The sequence below is a fragment of the Phaseolus vulgaris genome, chromosome 2, assembly GCF_051622355.1.
Source record: "Phaseolus vulgaris cultivar YP4 chromosome 2, ASM5162235v1, whole genome shotgun sequence".
Lineage (NCBI taxonomy): Eukaryota > Viridiplantae > Streptophyta > Magnoliopsida > Fabales > Fabaceae > Phaseolus > Phaseolus vulgaris.
The window spans coordinates 45,774,610-45,785,764 of NC_143499.1; the positions used below are offsets into that span (position 1 = coordinate 45,774,610).

The 11,155-nt window shown below is 30.0% G+C and overlaps 1 protein-coding gene across 5 annotated transcripts; it reads right to left on the reverse strand.

The window, feature by feature from the left end:
• Window positions 1-5,133: 5,133 nt before the first annotated feature.
• LOC137812585 (putative protein S-acyltransferase 5) lies at window positions 5,134-9,536 on the reverse strand. 5 transcript variants are annotated; one of them, XR_016518849.1, is made up of 5 exons: window positions 9,255-9,510; window positions 8,777-8,959; window positions 6,977-7,273; window positions 5,990-6,186; window positions 5,134-5,771 (listed from the first exon to the last, which is right to left on the reverse strand). XR_016518849.1 is itself a non-coding variant. In XM_068614672.1 (5 exons), exons 1-5 carry the CDS (start codon window positions 9,342-9,344, stop codon window positions 5,262-5,264), a joined length of 1,314 nt encoding a protein of 437 aa, XP_068470773.1. In that variant the 5' UTR covers window positions 9,345-9,536; the 3' UTR covers window positions 5,134-5,261. The 5 variants fall into 5 exon arrangements, 4 of the variants coding, with proteins under 4 accessions (XP_068470773.1, XP_090155181.1, XP_068470774.1 ...); XM_068614672.1 differs by having other exon boundaries at window positions 5,990-6,223; window positions 9,255-9,536; XM_090299055.1 differs by having other exon boundaries at window positions 5,990-6,134; window positions 9,255-9,512.
• Window positions 9,537-11,155: the final 1,619 nt, after the last annotated feature.

The following is an 11,155-nucleotide window of genomic DNA, read 5'->3' on the forward strand; positions in this document are numbered from 1 at the left end:
ACTATCTAAATATGTGTAATTTACAATTTGAAATAGTGTTTAATAACTAAATTTGTTCGTCTAATGCTGTAAATCTGAATTATTAAATAAAAAATAATTTTAAAAACTATTATTATATTAATTAAATTAATATTATTTTATAAATTAAAAAATATTAATATATAAAGTCATTTTTATTATTAATGATATTTTTTTCCAACTCCACCCAGGATTATTGTATAGGAAAGTCTTGCATGTGACTGTTAGTTGCCTGAAACTTTATTTTGGTGTTGCAATTTTTCAAGAACCAAGAAATAATCCATTATATATCTTGACTTGCTTTTTTCTGTAAGAAAAAAGGTTTACTCAAAATTACCATATTTAAAGTTTTCCTAGTGGATTTGCCATGCCATACATATATAAATATATAAATATAGTAAGATGATAGAGGCTTTTGTCCTTCTTTTAATTATGAATTTAAATTATTGATGGATATGTGACTCAGACTCACTTTATGTATGCCACACTTTATGTCATACCCCAAGTCTTTTTAATTTTATAGTTTTCTTTAAGACGATTTAGTTCATTTTTCGTCTGTAAGAGATAAAGAAAAAAACAACATAGTTTTATGTGTATGTTTTCAGTAAAAAGCAAAATCACGATGAAGCATGGAAGTAGTCAACTGTGATATATACACTGAAACTTTGTTGTACCCCCTTAAGAAAAAGGAGTGCTACTTTCCTTCACCAAGAAGATGTTCTTGTAAATCAGATTTTGAAAGATTCACTCCCTCTCTAAAATTAAAAAAGAGAATAACAAAAAAACCAAGTTGCATTTTTACATGTTGAAATCTCTTTGCTTAAGACAGCAGCAACAGAGGTTTCCTTTGTGGGTGTTGTATCCTTTAAAAGATAGTGTCTTATATATATGTCTCTACACTTGGCCGTCACCTTCATCACTTTAGTTTATAAAATGCTTCTAAATAAGCATCAATTTCCATTACCGATTCTTGCACGATCAGTATACATATATAGTATGTATAAATTAATCAAAAACTCAAAAATATAATGTTTTGGTATTAAGTACATTGAGATAACATACTTAGATCAATCATTCAAGTACGTTGAGATAATGTACTTAGGATCCACTATAAAGTTTGATAGTCACGATTTTGTTCTTAAAAGACGTATCAGATAATTAAGGAAAGAAGGTGTATATCAACGGTCATTAACCTTGACTTCTAAACGATGTGTGACTATTGAGTATAGCATAACAAATTTCCAGCTGAGAACTAAGAAACGAGAATTCGTCTTTGAAATCTCGTATCATTGTCACATACATTTAAGGATAAAATTATCACGAAACTTCAAGAAATTTCAAAACGAACAATACCTCGAATACAATTATTCAACTTTAACGATGGTATATTAATATACCTGTATGGATGTCAGGGGCCGAGTAATATTGATCCACGTCGATACACAATGGTTGTCGTGTCCTTAGCTGTCCGATTCTTCAATTCTTTCTTCCTCTTCGCGTGCTTCGGCCGGTCGGCGGGTACCTGCGATTGCACTCCGACGCTCAAGTCAGCGCTAGTGCTCAATGAGATTCTCTGATAGTATGGAAACGTACATTTTCCCCCTTTCAGAAGTTTCCTTAATAGGTTGACTTGGGTCTTGACTGTGTGGGCCAAGTAATCGATTACTAGAGACATGCTTAGTGGTATCTGGGTCGTGCCTGGTGGCTTCTTGATATCAAGGGAGTGCTCTAGAAAATGTTTTTAACTTATTCAATGGAAGTTATAATCGTTTATTTTCCACATATAACCATGCTCATTATTTAATTAAGTTATTTAATGTGCTTCCTTCAATCGTCCGGTACCGACCGATACCATTAACATATTTAAAGTCAAAACATATAATAACAATAATAATAAAAAAAAAACATAGTCATTGATAAAGTCAGTGATATATATTGTTATTAATTTTATTCATTAATTTTAGGATAAATGACCTATTTGATCTCTATATATATTTTAAATACTATTTGTAAAAAAATATATAATGTGAACCTAATTATAAAGAGTGAAACAATCGCGTTATATTTTGAATTTTGTAAAATTATTTTATTATTAATTTATAATTATAAGGGCCCATTTAAAACTATATAATAAACTATTTATTATCAAGTTATATATATTTTTTAACATATTTATTATTAAATCAGAATTTTCACTTTTTTAAAGATGAAATTGATGGTGTGGAATGGAGATTCTAGACCTAGTTAGCTATTTAGGTTAATTTATTTACTTTTTAAAAATTGAAGTCTGTTTCCACTTCTCTCTCTCTTCATTTATTTGTGTGGAGCCTCTCCTGCAAATAATGTCATTTTCTTTCACCATTATTTTCAAGCTTCTTAAGTTCTATGCCAAAGTGAGTTGTGCTTTTTGTCTACGTACGTTGAAAAGTCGTGCAATGCTTAACGCATAAGAAACTTGGTCAATGATCATTATCTCCTTCACTTCCACTTAATCACACTCTCTCTAACATTCAAACTTTCACACTTCCATTTTATCATAAATTTCCCTTCTAACTTTTTTCAATGTTGGAATTTAATAACATACATTCATATTGTTCTTTTGTAGGGATCGAAATATCCTTAATCTTTCATTTTTTTTTCTAATAAAAAATAAATAAATTTTATTTTCATCGTACACAATAAATTTTATTCACTTTAGTCGATAAGTAATTTGTAAAATTGGGTATTAAAATTTTTGATTTTACACTACAAGAAATTTTTTAAATATAAATTGGTTTTAGAGACCAAAATAATTGGTTACTATTTAACTAAATTAGAGATCATTTTATAAATTAAAAAAATTATTAGTATATAGAGTAGTTTCTATTATTAATAAATATTTATAAAATAGTTTTTAAATTGGTATTTAAGTGTGGTCTTGGGTTACATCTAATATGCTCCTGTTTACTTTTCTTATTTTGAGTGGTGCATTGATCCTTTGTCCTGTATGTTTTTGTTTAAGTGACTTTGAACTTCAAGGCCTTTTGTTTAAGTAGGATGGGTTTGAGGTGTTTGATTGTATTAGTAAAGTTTTTTTTCTTTTGGTTGGGTTGTTTGTTATTTTGTAGTCTAGTAGGTTTTTGGTAAGTTGTGAGGGGAATGATGAGTCTTGTTGTGTCATGTTCTCTATAAGGGTTGGATCACCTCTGAAGTGATTCATATTTATTCATTTTTTACTTGTTGATAAAAAAAATTTAATCTTTAGTTACCAAAGTTTTAGTTACTTACTACTTTCTATTCTAAATTAGTCTCTATTAGTCTTCTAGAAACTAATTTAGAATCTAAAATATTAGTAGTTAAAACCTTGGTAGCTAATTTAGATATCAATTTAAAAACAATTGTATAAATTTTTATTAATAATAGAAATCACTTTAGATACAACTATTTTTTTAGTCTCTAAAATATTATTTAATTTAGTCAATATAGTGACTAATTATTTTTTGTCTCTAATTTTGGTTACTATTTAATGATTTTCTTGTAGTGTTATTAAATGATTTTACTATCAGATGATGTAATTGTTACTTCTATCTTCTTATCTTCAATTCGTGATTTTTTTATCTCCAATTCCTTCAAATAGTCAACTCATTTTCAAAGATAAAAAAAATAAATTGACTAATAAGTTATAGAAAATTAAAAAGGAAATAAATAAATTTATTAGTGAGCTGGGATGAAAAGACAGAAATAACATTACATCATTTAAATTGACGATAAAAATCAAGTACAAAATATTAGATGAAAATATAAAATAAATCAATTAAAATCAAAGTTCACTAAAGAAGAGAATGATTTGAGCGAGAAAAAGATCCGGTGATTGTATTTATGCAGGAGATTCAGGAATATCTCTTTTAATAGGGAAGAAACTTGGGTTTTTTAATTTATTTTGAGGAATAAAGGCAATACCGACAACACAACACCTAAAATGGTCGGTGACGTTAAATAGGATGCCAACTAGAACAAACCTAGGTAGATATCATATTGTGATAGAGAATATGTTATGTTTCCTATGTGGTGAAGTGGAGGAGATTTCAGTCATTTGTTCATCTGATGTAAAATTATTAGAAAGGCATGAGACATGTGTGGTAGCTTAAATATAGAGTTTGCAAACTTTTCAGATGGAAGAGAAGATTTTGCCGATGTTGAATCTTTAAGAGATAAATGTAAAATGGATGCAAAATCATAGTGAATTGTCCATGGAGCTCATGCACCAACACTTCAAAAGATTTAAACTACTTGGACAACCATGTTCTTCTTCTTGTTGTGAAAGAAAGTGGAGTACCTACTCTTTCATACATTCTCTGAAAAGAAATAATATGATACCTAAAAGGGCATAAATTCTAGTCTTTGTCCATAGTAATCTTTGTATTCTCTTAAGAAACCCCTCAAAATACAAAGAAGAGGAAACTAAATTGTGGGATATTGGAGGAGATAATTTTTCATTGGATGACAATGAAATTTTTGAGATTGCTAGCTTATCTTTTGATGAACCAAAATTAAAAGTTATATTTTTTAATAAGGATGACATATGTAAAATTCAAACATTATAATTTAAACAAATTTATCTTTTGTTAGACTTTTTAAATAAATGTTTCTCTTGATTTTTTTTAGATTAGGAAGCATATTAGTATATTTTAATAATATATATTGTTGTGTCTCGTATCTTATATTCTAGTCTTTATCCATAGTAATCTTTGTATTCTCTTAACTAAAAATGTTATCATTTAATCTTACCAAGTGTCTTAAATTGATCATACTTATTATCTAATCTTATAGTATCATATTTGGATTAAGAAATCATTATGGTACCTATTTATAAACTACTTGTATAATAAAGAACTTTACAAAAATTAAAAATATTTAAAGTAAATAATAAGTGAACAGTAATATTAAATATTTTACCATAACTCTGTAATTAGATTTAAACCAATCCATCTCAACCATATTGGTTTTATTTGAATTGGTTGAACAAAAATCATTATTAAAATCAACTTAACTAAACATAAATCAATTCAAATTTTAATACTTTACCAAACAATCCATAAACAATCTCCTAATTGGTTCACTTTCCTCAAGACCAACTTTAACAACACTCTTCTTTTGCTCGTTAATCAATTGAACTTTTAATTTACATCTATAAATTGTATCGTCACTCGTTTGAACTTTTAATTAACATCTAAAAATATTTCTGACAGCCTCATCTGGGTGCACTATACAGTGTCTTGAGTTGAGTGTCTGGGGCCAGTAGTCGTATTTGATTCCCCAACTTCGATTATGGTCTCAGGAACTTGTGAAGTTGTTTCCCATGGAGGGAGTCTACGAACTGGACTTTCTTGGCCCTCCACTCCTTCTGTGTGAAGGATCCTGCTTAAGTCCACGGACTTATCGGTCAATCCACTATCTTTGCTTTCACTATCCTTGCTACGTGCTTCATTCTCAGACCCATCTCTATGATGACTCTCCTCATCTTCATGCTCATTATAAACTGAATTCCCACCTAATAATTCCATTTGCCTGGTGGTTCTTTTCATCATTGGGCCTAACGGCGTATTGTCCGTTCTTCGATATGAATCTAATGGCTCCAGTGGAACCTTAGACCTGAAATTATTCTTGGATGGAGGAATTCTAGAACAGAATACTTCTTTGAAGTTGTTAAGTATCCCTCTGTTGTATGGATTGCTTTGAGGGTCATACCGGTATTTAAAATTTTCGTAAGTAGACTGCACATTAGACAAGAAGAATTTTCATTAACATACGTAAGAAAACCAAACAAGAAATGCACCATACTGCTTCATTGTTTGTGTACATATGACATCCACATAGCAGACTATCTCATAGTTCAAATGTAGAATGCAATAAACGATGATTGCATGCGCACAGGAATAGTGAAAGTCATATTTTACGTTTCAAAGAATTATGAGCTGAATGGCATTCAAACCTGGTTCGTGCTGATGAGGTACGTGTGGAAAACAGCGAGGCCGCCAACAAACCAGACACAAACAAAGGAGTAGATTACTAGTGCAGTGGATGCTATAGTTTTGGACATTGCTCTCCAAATTGATATTTTCTCGAAGTCCTTGATCCTTACAATGTAAACCCAGCAAAAGGCATGTACATATAAGCAAAGCAGAGTGGCTGAGAAAACAAACATGTAGTAGAACCGGTAATTTCGCTGCGGCAATGTACATACAAGCAAGGAGTAATAGAAAAGGTTATTCAGCAACTTCACCAATCCATATATCTGATATAAACGTGATTTTTTTGAATTGTTATTTGTCCTTGTGCATGTCATATTATACAATGTTGCACATGAAAGCAGAAAAATACCAACACGCATGCAAAATAGTCATCATTTTTTACTACTGTTCCAAATTTTATTTTGTGAGAGAGGAGAATAAAAAATATGGAATACGATCAGCAAACTAACAAATTCTTTGAACATCAAAGACAAGGAGCTTGTCAAATGTGCATATAGGAAGCTAAAGCTATTACCTATAATTCCAAGAGCCATTACTATTTCTCTTCTCATATCATTTATGTTCATTGCACATTCAGTTTAATTTTATGTACTATCTAAAGCTTTCCATCAAAAGAGAATCACATTCTATACGGTTAGCCAAAGATATTCATGATTAAGAAGCCTGCCTGCCCTCTCTAAATAGTGAATATACCAATATCTTCTTTTTATTTGTAGCTGACAAAGAATTTGAACAGAGTAAACTAAGTTAACGAATATCCCAGTAAAATTGATTTTTTCTCTAGGGAGGGTACTTCACAAGGCCAAGAAGTTTTCATGAAATAGTAGACTCGTGAGATAAAGATTGCAGAAGTTAACAAATGGGAAGGAAAGTGCAAAATTCTAATTACTGAGATAGTGTTCCTTGAATACAATGAGTGTGAGAAGATATGGAAGGATGACCATTACCAGTCCAATGCATTGACCCACCCATGGGCAGTGATGATCAAATCGCTCTACGCAGTTATCACAGACTGAACAGTGAGAAGCACGGACGGGTCTGTAGAGCATGCAAGTATCACAATATTTGACTTTCACTGTTATACCATTGACAATTACATCCCTTGTCCGTGGAAATCGTGATGTTGAAATTTGCCCATTGTTGCTATTCTCAGTCAAATGATAGTCATCTGGCTCCGGAGGATGAGCATTACGAGGTACTATGCCAGGATCTCTTCCTGAGGTCACTAGAAGGGTGATTAGAGCCTGCAGGGAATACGCAAGAAAAGTTAGGAGTACAGTGGTAAATGAGAAAGTTTGTGCTGCAAGAGATCTCGATATCCGCATTATTTTTCACTCGTTTAAGTAGAAAAACAAAAACACTAGAGAATCGTGCACATCAGAATTTTTTTATCCATGTATGTTCAGTGTTGCTCAAATAAATTACAAAGGCAGTGAGTGGTTAAGAAAGCAGTAGACATGATCCTTATGCCTGATTAATATTTATCAGAACCAATGATATTTTACTTCACTTTAATGAGACTCCCTCCTCTCCTTCCTATTCGATCTCAAAACTCTGTTTCCTATTAGCATTTCTGAAAAATATTTGTTTTTAAGTTTATAAGGTAACATGTTGAAATCTTAGCAGAATGCAGATGTTATCTCTCTATAAATAGTTACAGGGAACAAATATACAAGCTGTATGAAGTAAAATTGTCTAGGATAATAATGTTTCACTTCTAATTTGAAAAAGGAGTTCCTTTCAAAATGTATGGATTAACTTTAATGCCTTGTGCTTTTCAGCCATTCAGTTATATAATTTTATTAAAATTATTACATTAGGAGAAAATGAAAATGATATGTAACTAAGAAGGTATTTATTGTTAAGGGGTTATAGGAAAAATTCTTCGTGCTTTGAATATCAATTGTACTAAATGCAGAGTTGCACGCACTTACAAGTAAAACAGAACAAACATAAACTTCAGTGCTGTGATAACTACAGACAAGTATCAATGAATGGAAATGGAAAAATGTCGTTTTGCTTCAGTCCTTTGTTTCGAGATGAGAAGTCGTGACTAGTATCATTTCTATAGCAGGATTTTCAAGGCACGTTTCCCTAAAAGATTTCTCTAATCTTCCGTTTAAAGCAATGAAATATAAAATCCTAGGTTAAGAAAATGTGAAGTTACGCTCTCTCGTGCTGCTTAGGTTTTAGAGGCACCTATAAGGGATTGTATCTTGAAGCAACAAAGCCAAAACTCATTCATACATAAAAGAGAAATGTTATGCATCGCTCAGATCAAATGACTACTGCACATTTACTCTTTTCTCATAACAAATAATTAGGAACGAAAAAAGAGAAGAATTGTAAGATAACATGTTAATGTACAGATAAAGATAAAAAAGAATATCATAAAAATTATAATGCAAATAGTATAACTCATAAAAGAAAAACCAGTCTCATTATAAAGAGTTTTACATTGTACTTTAACCAGAAATCTTCAGGTATAAAAGTAAAAATAGTCTCATTATAAAGAGTTAAATACTGTACTTTAACTCGAAATTATCATATATACAAAATTACTTGAAAGTCACTTTACCATATAACTTTTTATTGGTTCACCATATAAATATTATTTACACTTTGGATGCCTAGAAATTAAACTTGACATAAAATAAGCTATGATACAGGTTACAGGGAACCATTGGGCGTATTAATAAACGATGGCTTCCTCTAACAATGGATATTCAGAACAAAAAATGACTTACAAACAATGTGAGGGCAATAACCACACCCATTATTGACCATCCATAGTGATTAGGAAAATCATCCAATAATTTCCTCGCTACCAAAGCACAGAACACAGCGCTGGGAACAAAAATAAGAAAAATCGATATAAATACAGATTTCACATCAGGCCCAAATATGAGCCTCCCTCCGAAAAGAAACACCTGAAAAAATTGAAATCACGATTTCAACCATCATAAACAACAAAAACAATACAAGTACTATTTACTAAACAGAAAAACCAATTACGCAGAAACAGCAAGGGTTGAAAATATTTCAATCCATTTCAGCTATCTAATAACCAGAAACTCTAGAGTGTTTTCGCATGCGTGCACTCGTCATGCTCCCAAGTCAACTCGTTGTTGAGTGACACAGAGAACTCGGAATCGAACTCGGAGTGGTAAAACAAGCTCTAAAATTAATTATGCAAGTGATCGGAGAAAGTTGCGTGCAACTTACGTTACTGCCTTCCCAGACGCGATAAGTTCTGATCAGCGATGGAGCAGAGGTATCGGCGGAGTCTGAACTCGCCGGCGGCGGCGGTGGCATTGTGTGCGTGTAAAGATCGCAATTAAAGCGGCAAGGCAATGATTAATGAATGGATGAATGAATAAATGAAAATTGAAAAGAGAAAGAAGACACCAAAACAAGGACGCTACCTCTGGTCAAAGCCTCCAAGGGCGAACCAAAGGCCAACTTTCTCTCTCTCTCCTTCACACCCTTTTTAATTCATTTCTTCATTTATTATTTTGACTTTAATATTATTTCTCTTATTCAATTTATTTCCCGTGAAAATCATTAACTTTTTAGATTCTGATGCATTTATTGACTTTTTTAGATTTTATTTCATTATATATGATATTTAAAATCAGAGATATTAAAATAAATTTAGATCAAATATCAAAATAACTTTTTAGTTAGTTTTTTTAAAAAAACAATGTTTATTCAAAACAATTTAAAATATATTATTTTATTAAAAAATAAGTAAATGATAAATTTTATATATCAAATGACTGTATATAAAAATAAATTAATTTTATTCGTGTAACCTGAGTTTTTAAAAACAACTTTTAATTTAATTTCTTAGTTTTCTAGTATTTGTTAAGATACTCCCAATGATCCTTCAATCCTTCAAAATCCGGTAAAAAAAACTGAAATCAGAAGAAATATTTTATTTCTAAAATAAAGAAGTTTAAAATATATTTCCATAAAAACTTCTGAAAAAAAATGTGTTTCTGCAATATCTTGCAATTTTGAACAATATTTTTGCGCATCAGCAACTGCCAGATTAGGAGCGTTGACGAGGAGGAGATTAGGGGCGTTGATGACGAGGTAAGTTACCAGTGTCTGTCTTAATCAAGATTTTGAGTTAAAAAAAATAAAATAAAATAATAATATGTTTTAGTCTATTGATTTGTTTAACTTATCAATCTCTTTATTTAACAAAGAAAACAAGTCGTGCGTGTACGTATATTTTTAAAAAATTAATGTGCTTTCTTTATTATAAATATTATTTATAATAATTATATTTTATTAAATTAGTACATGACATAAATTTATAAATGTCATTATAATTTTAATATGTATATATATATAAATAAAGTGAAAACATTAATTTAGAATACGATAATCTTATAATCGTTATTTATTTATTTAATTATTTTTTAAAAAATTATTCAATTATTTACTTTATTAAATAAATAAATAATTTTTCTTTCAAAAGATGAACAATTAAAAAAAAAAGTTCACAAACAATTATTATTATTATTATATTATTACTTATATGTTTTGGTGTTTTGGTGGTGGGAAGGAAGTGGATTAGTTTAATCCGAATTAAACTAACTCAATGTTAATTAGATTAGTTTGATATTCAAGTTACTTAAAAACATAATTAAATGTTAATCAATTCAAATTTAATTTTAACCTGAGCAACCTTTCCTATTTTGCTAATTTTGGGTTGAGCTTAAGGGCATTTTCTTCCTTTATCTATGTTGTAATTCCAAAATAGTCTTCATATTGTTAGGTTTTTTTTTTTATTTCAAGTAGAAAAATTTGAAATACAAATTTAGTTTTCAAATTTTAAAATTTGGAAATTATTTCAGAAAATTAATTTTGTATTTCGAAATTTTTAATTTAGAATTTATTTTTTATTCAGAAATTACATCTAAATTTTAAAATTCAGAAATTATTTTTTCGATTCAAAAATAATTTTTGAATTATAAAATTTTAAATGTTATATACACTCAAACGAAAAAGAAGATGACGAGTGCAGGGATTTAGATTTAATTTTTAACTTTATTAAGAGTAAATTTAACTTTTCACCAATCTCTACTGCACTCATCATGTGTATGTTCAGGACC

What these genes read in the sequence shown, in the direction of transcription:
- LOC137812585 (XM_068614672.1), bottom strand. Translation starts at nt 9,344, where the DNA reads ATGCCACCGCCGCCGCCGGCGAGTTCAGACTCCGCCGATACCTCTGCT. An exon ending in TGGGTCAATGCATTGGACTG is followed by an intron (nt 6,224 to 6,976) that starts GTAATGGTCATC and finishes ACATTGCCGCAG; the next exon opens with CGAAATTACCGGTTCTACTA. An exon ending in ACCTCATCAGCACGAACCAG is followed by an intron (nt 5,772 to 5,989) that starts GTTTGAATGCCA and finishes TCTAATGTGCAG; the next exon opens with TCTACTTACGAAAATTTTAA.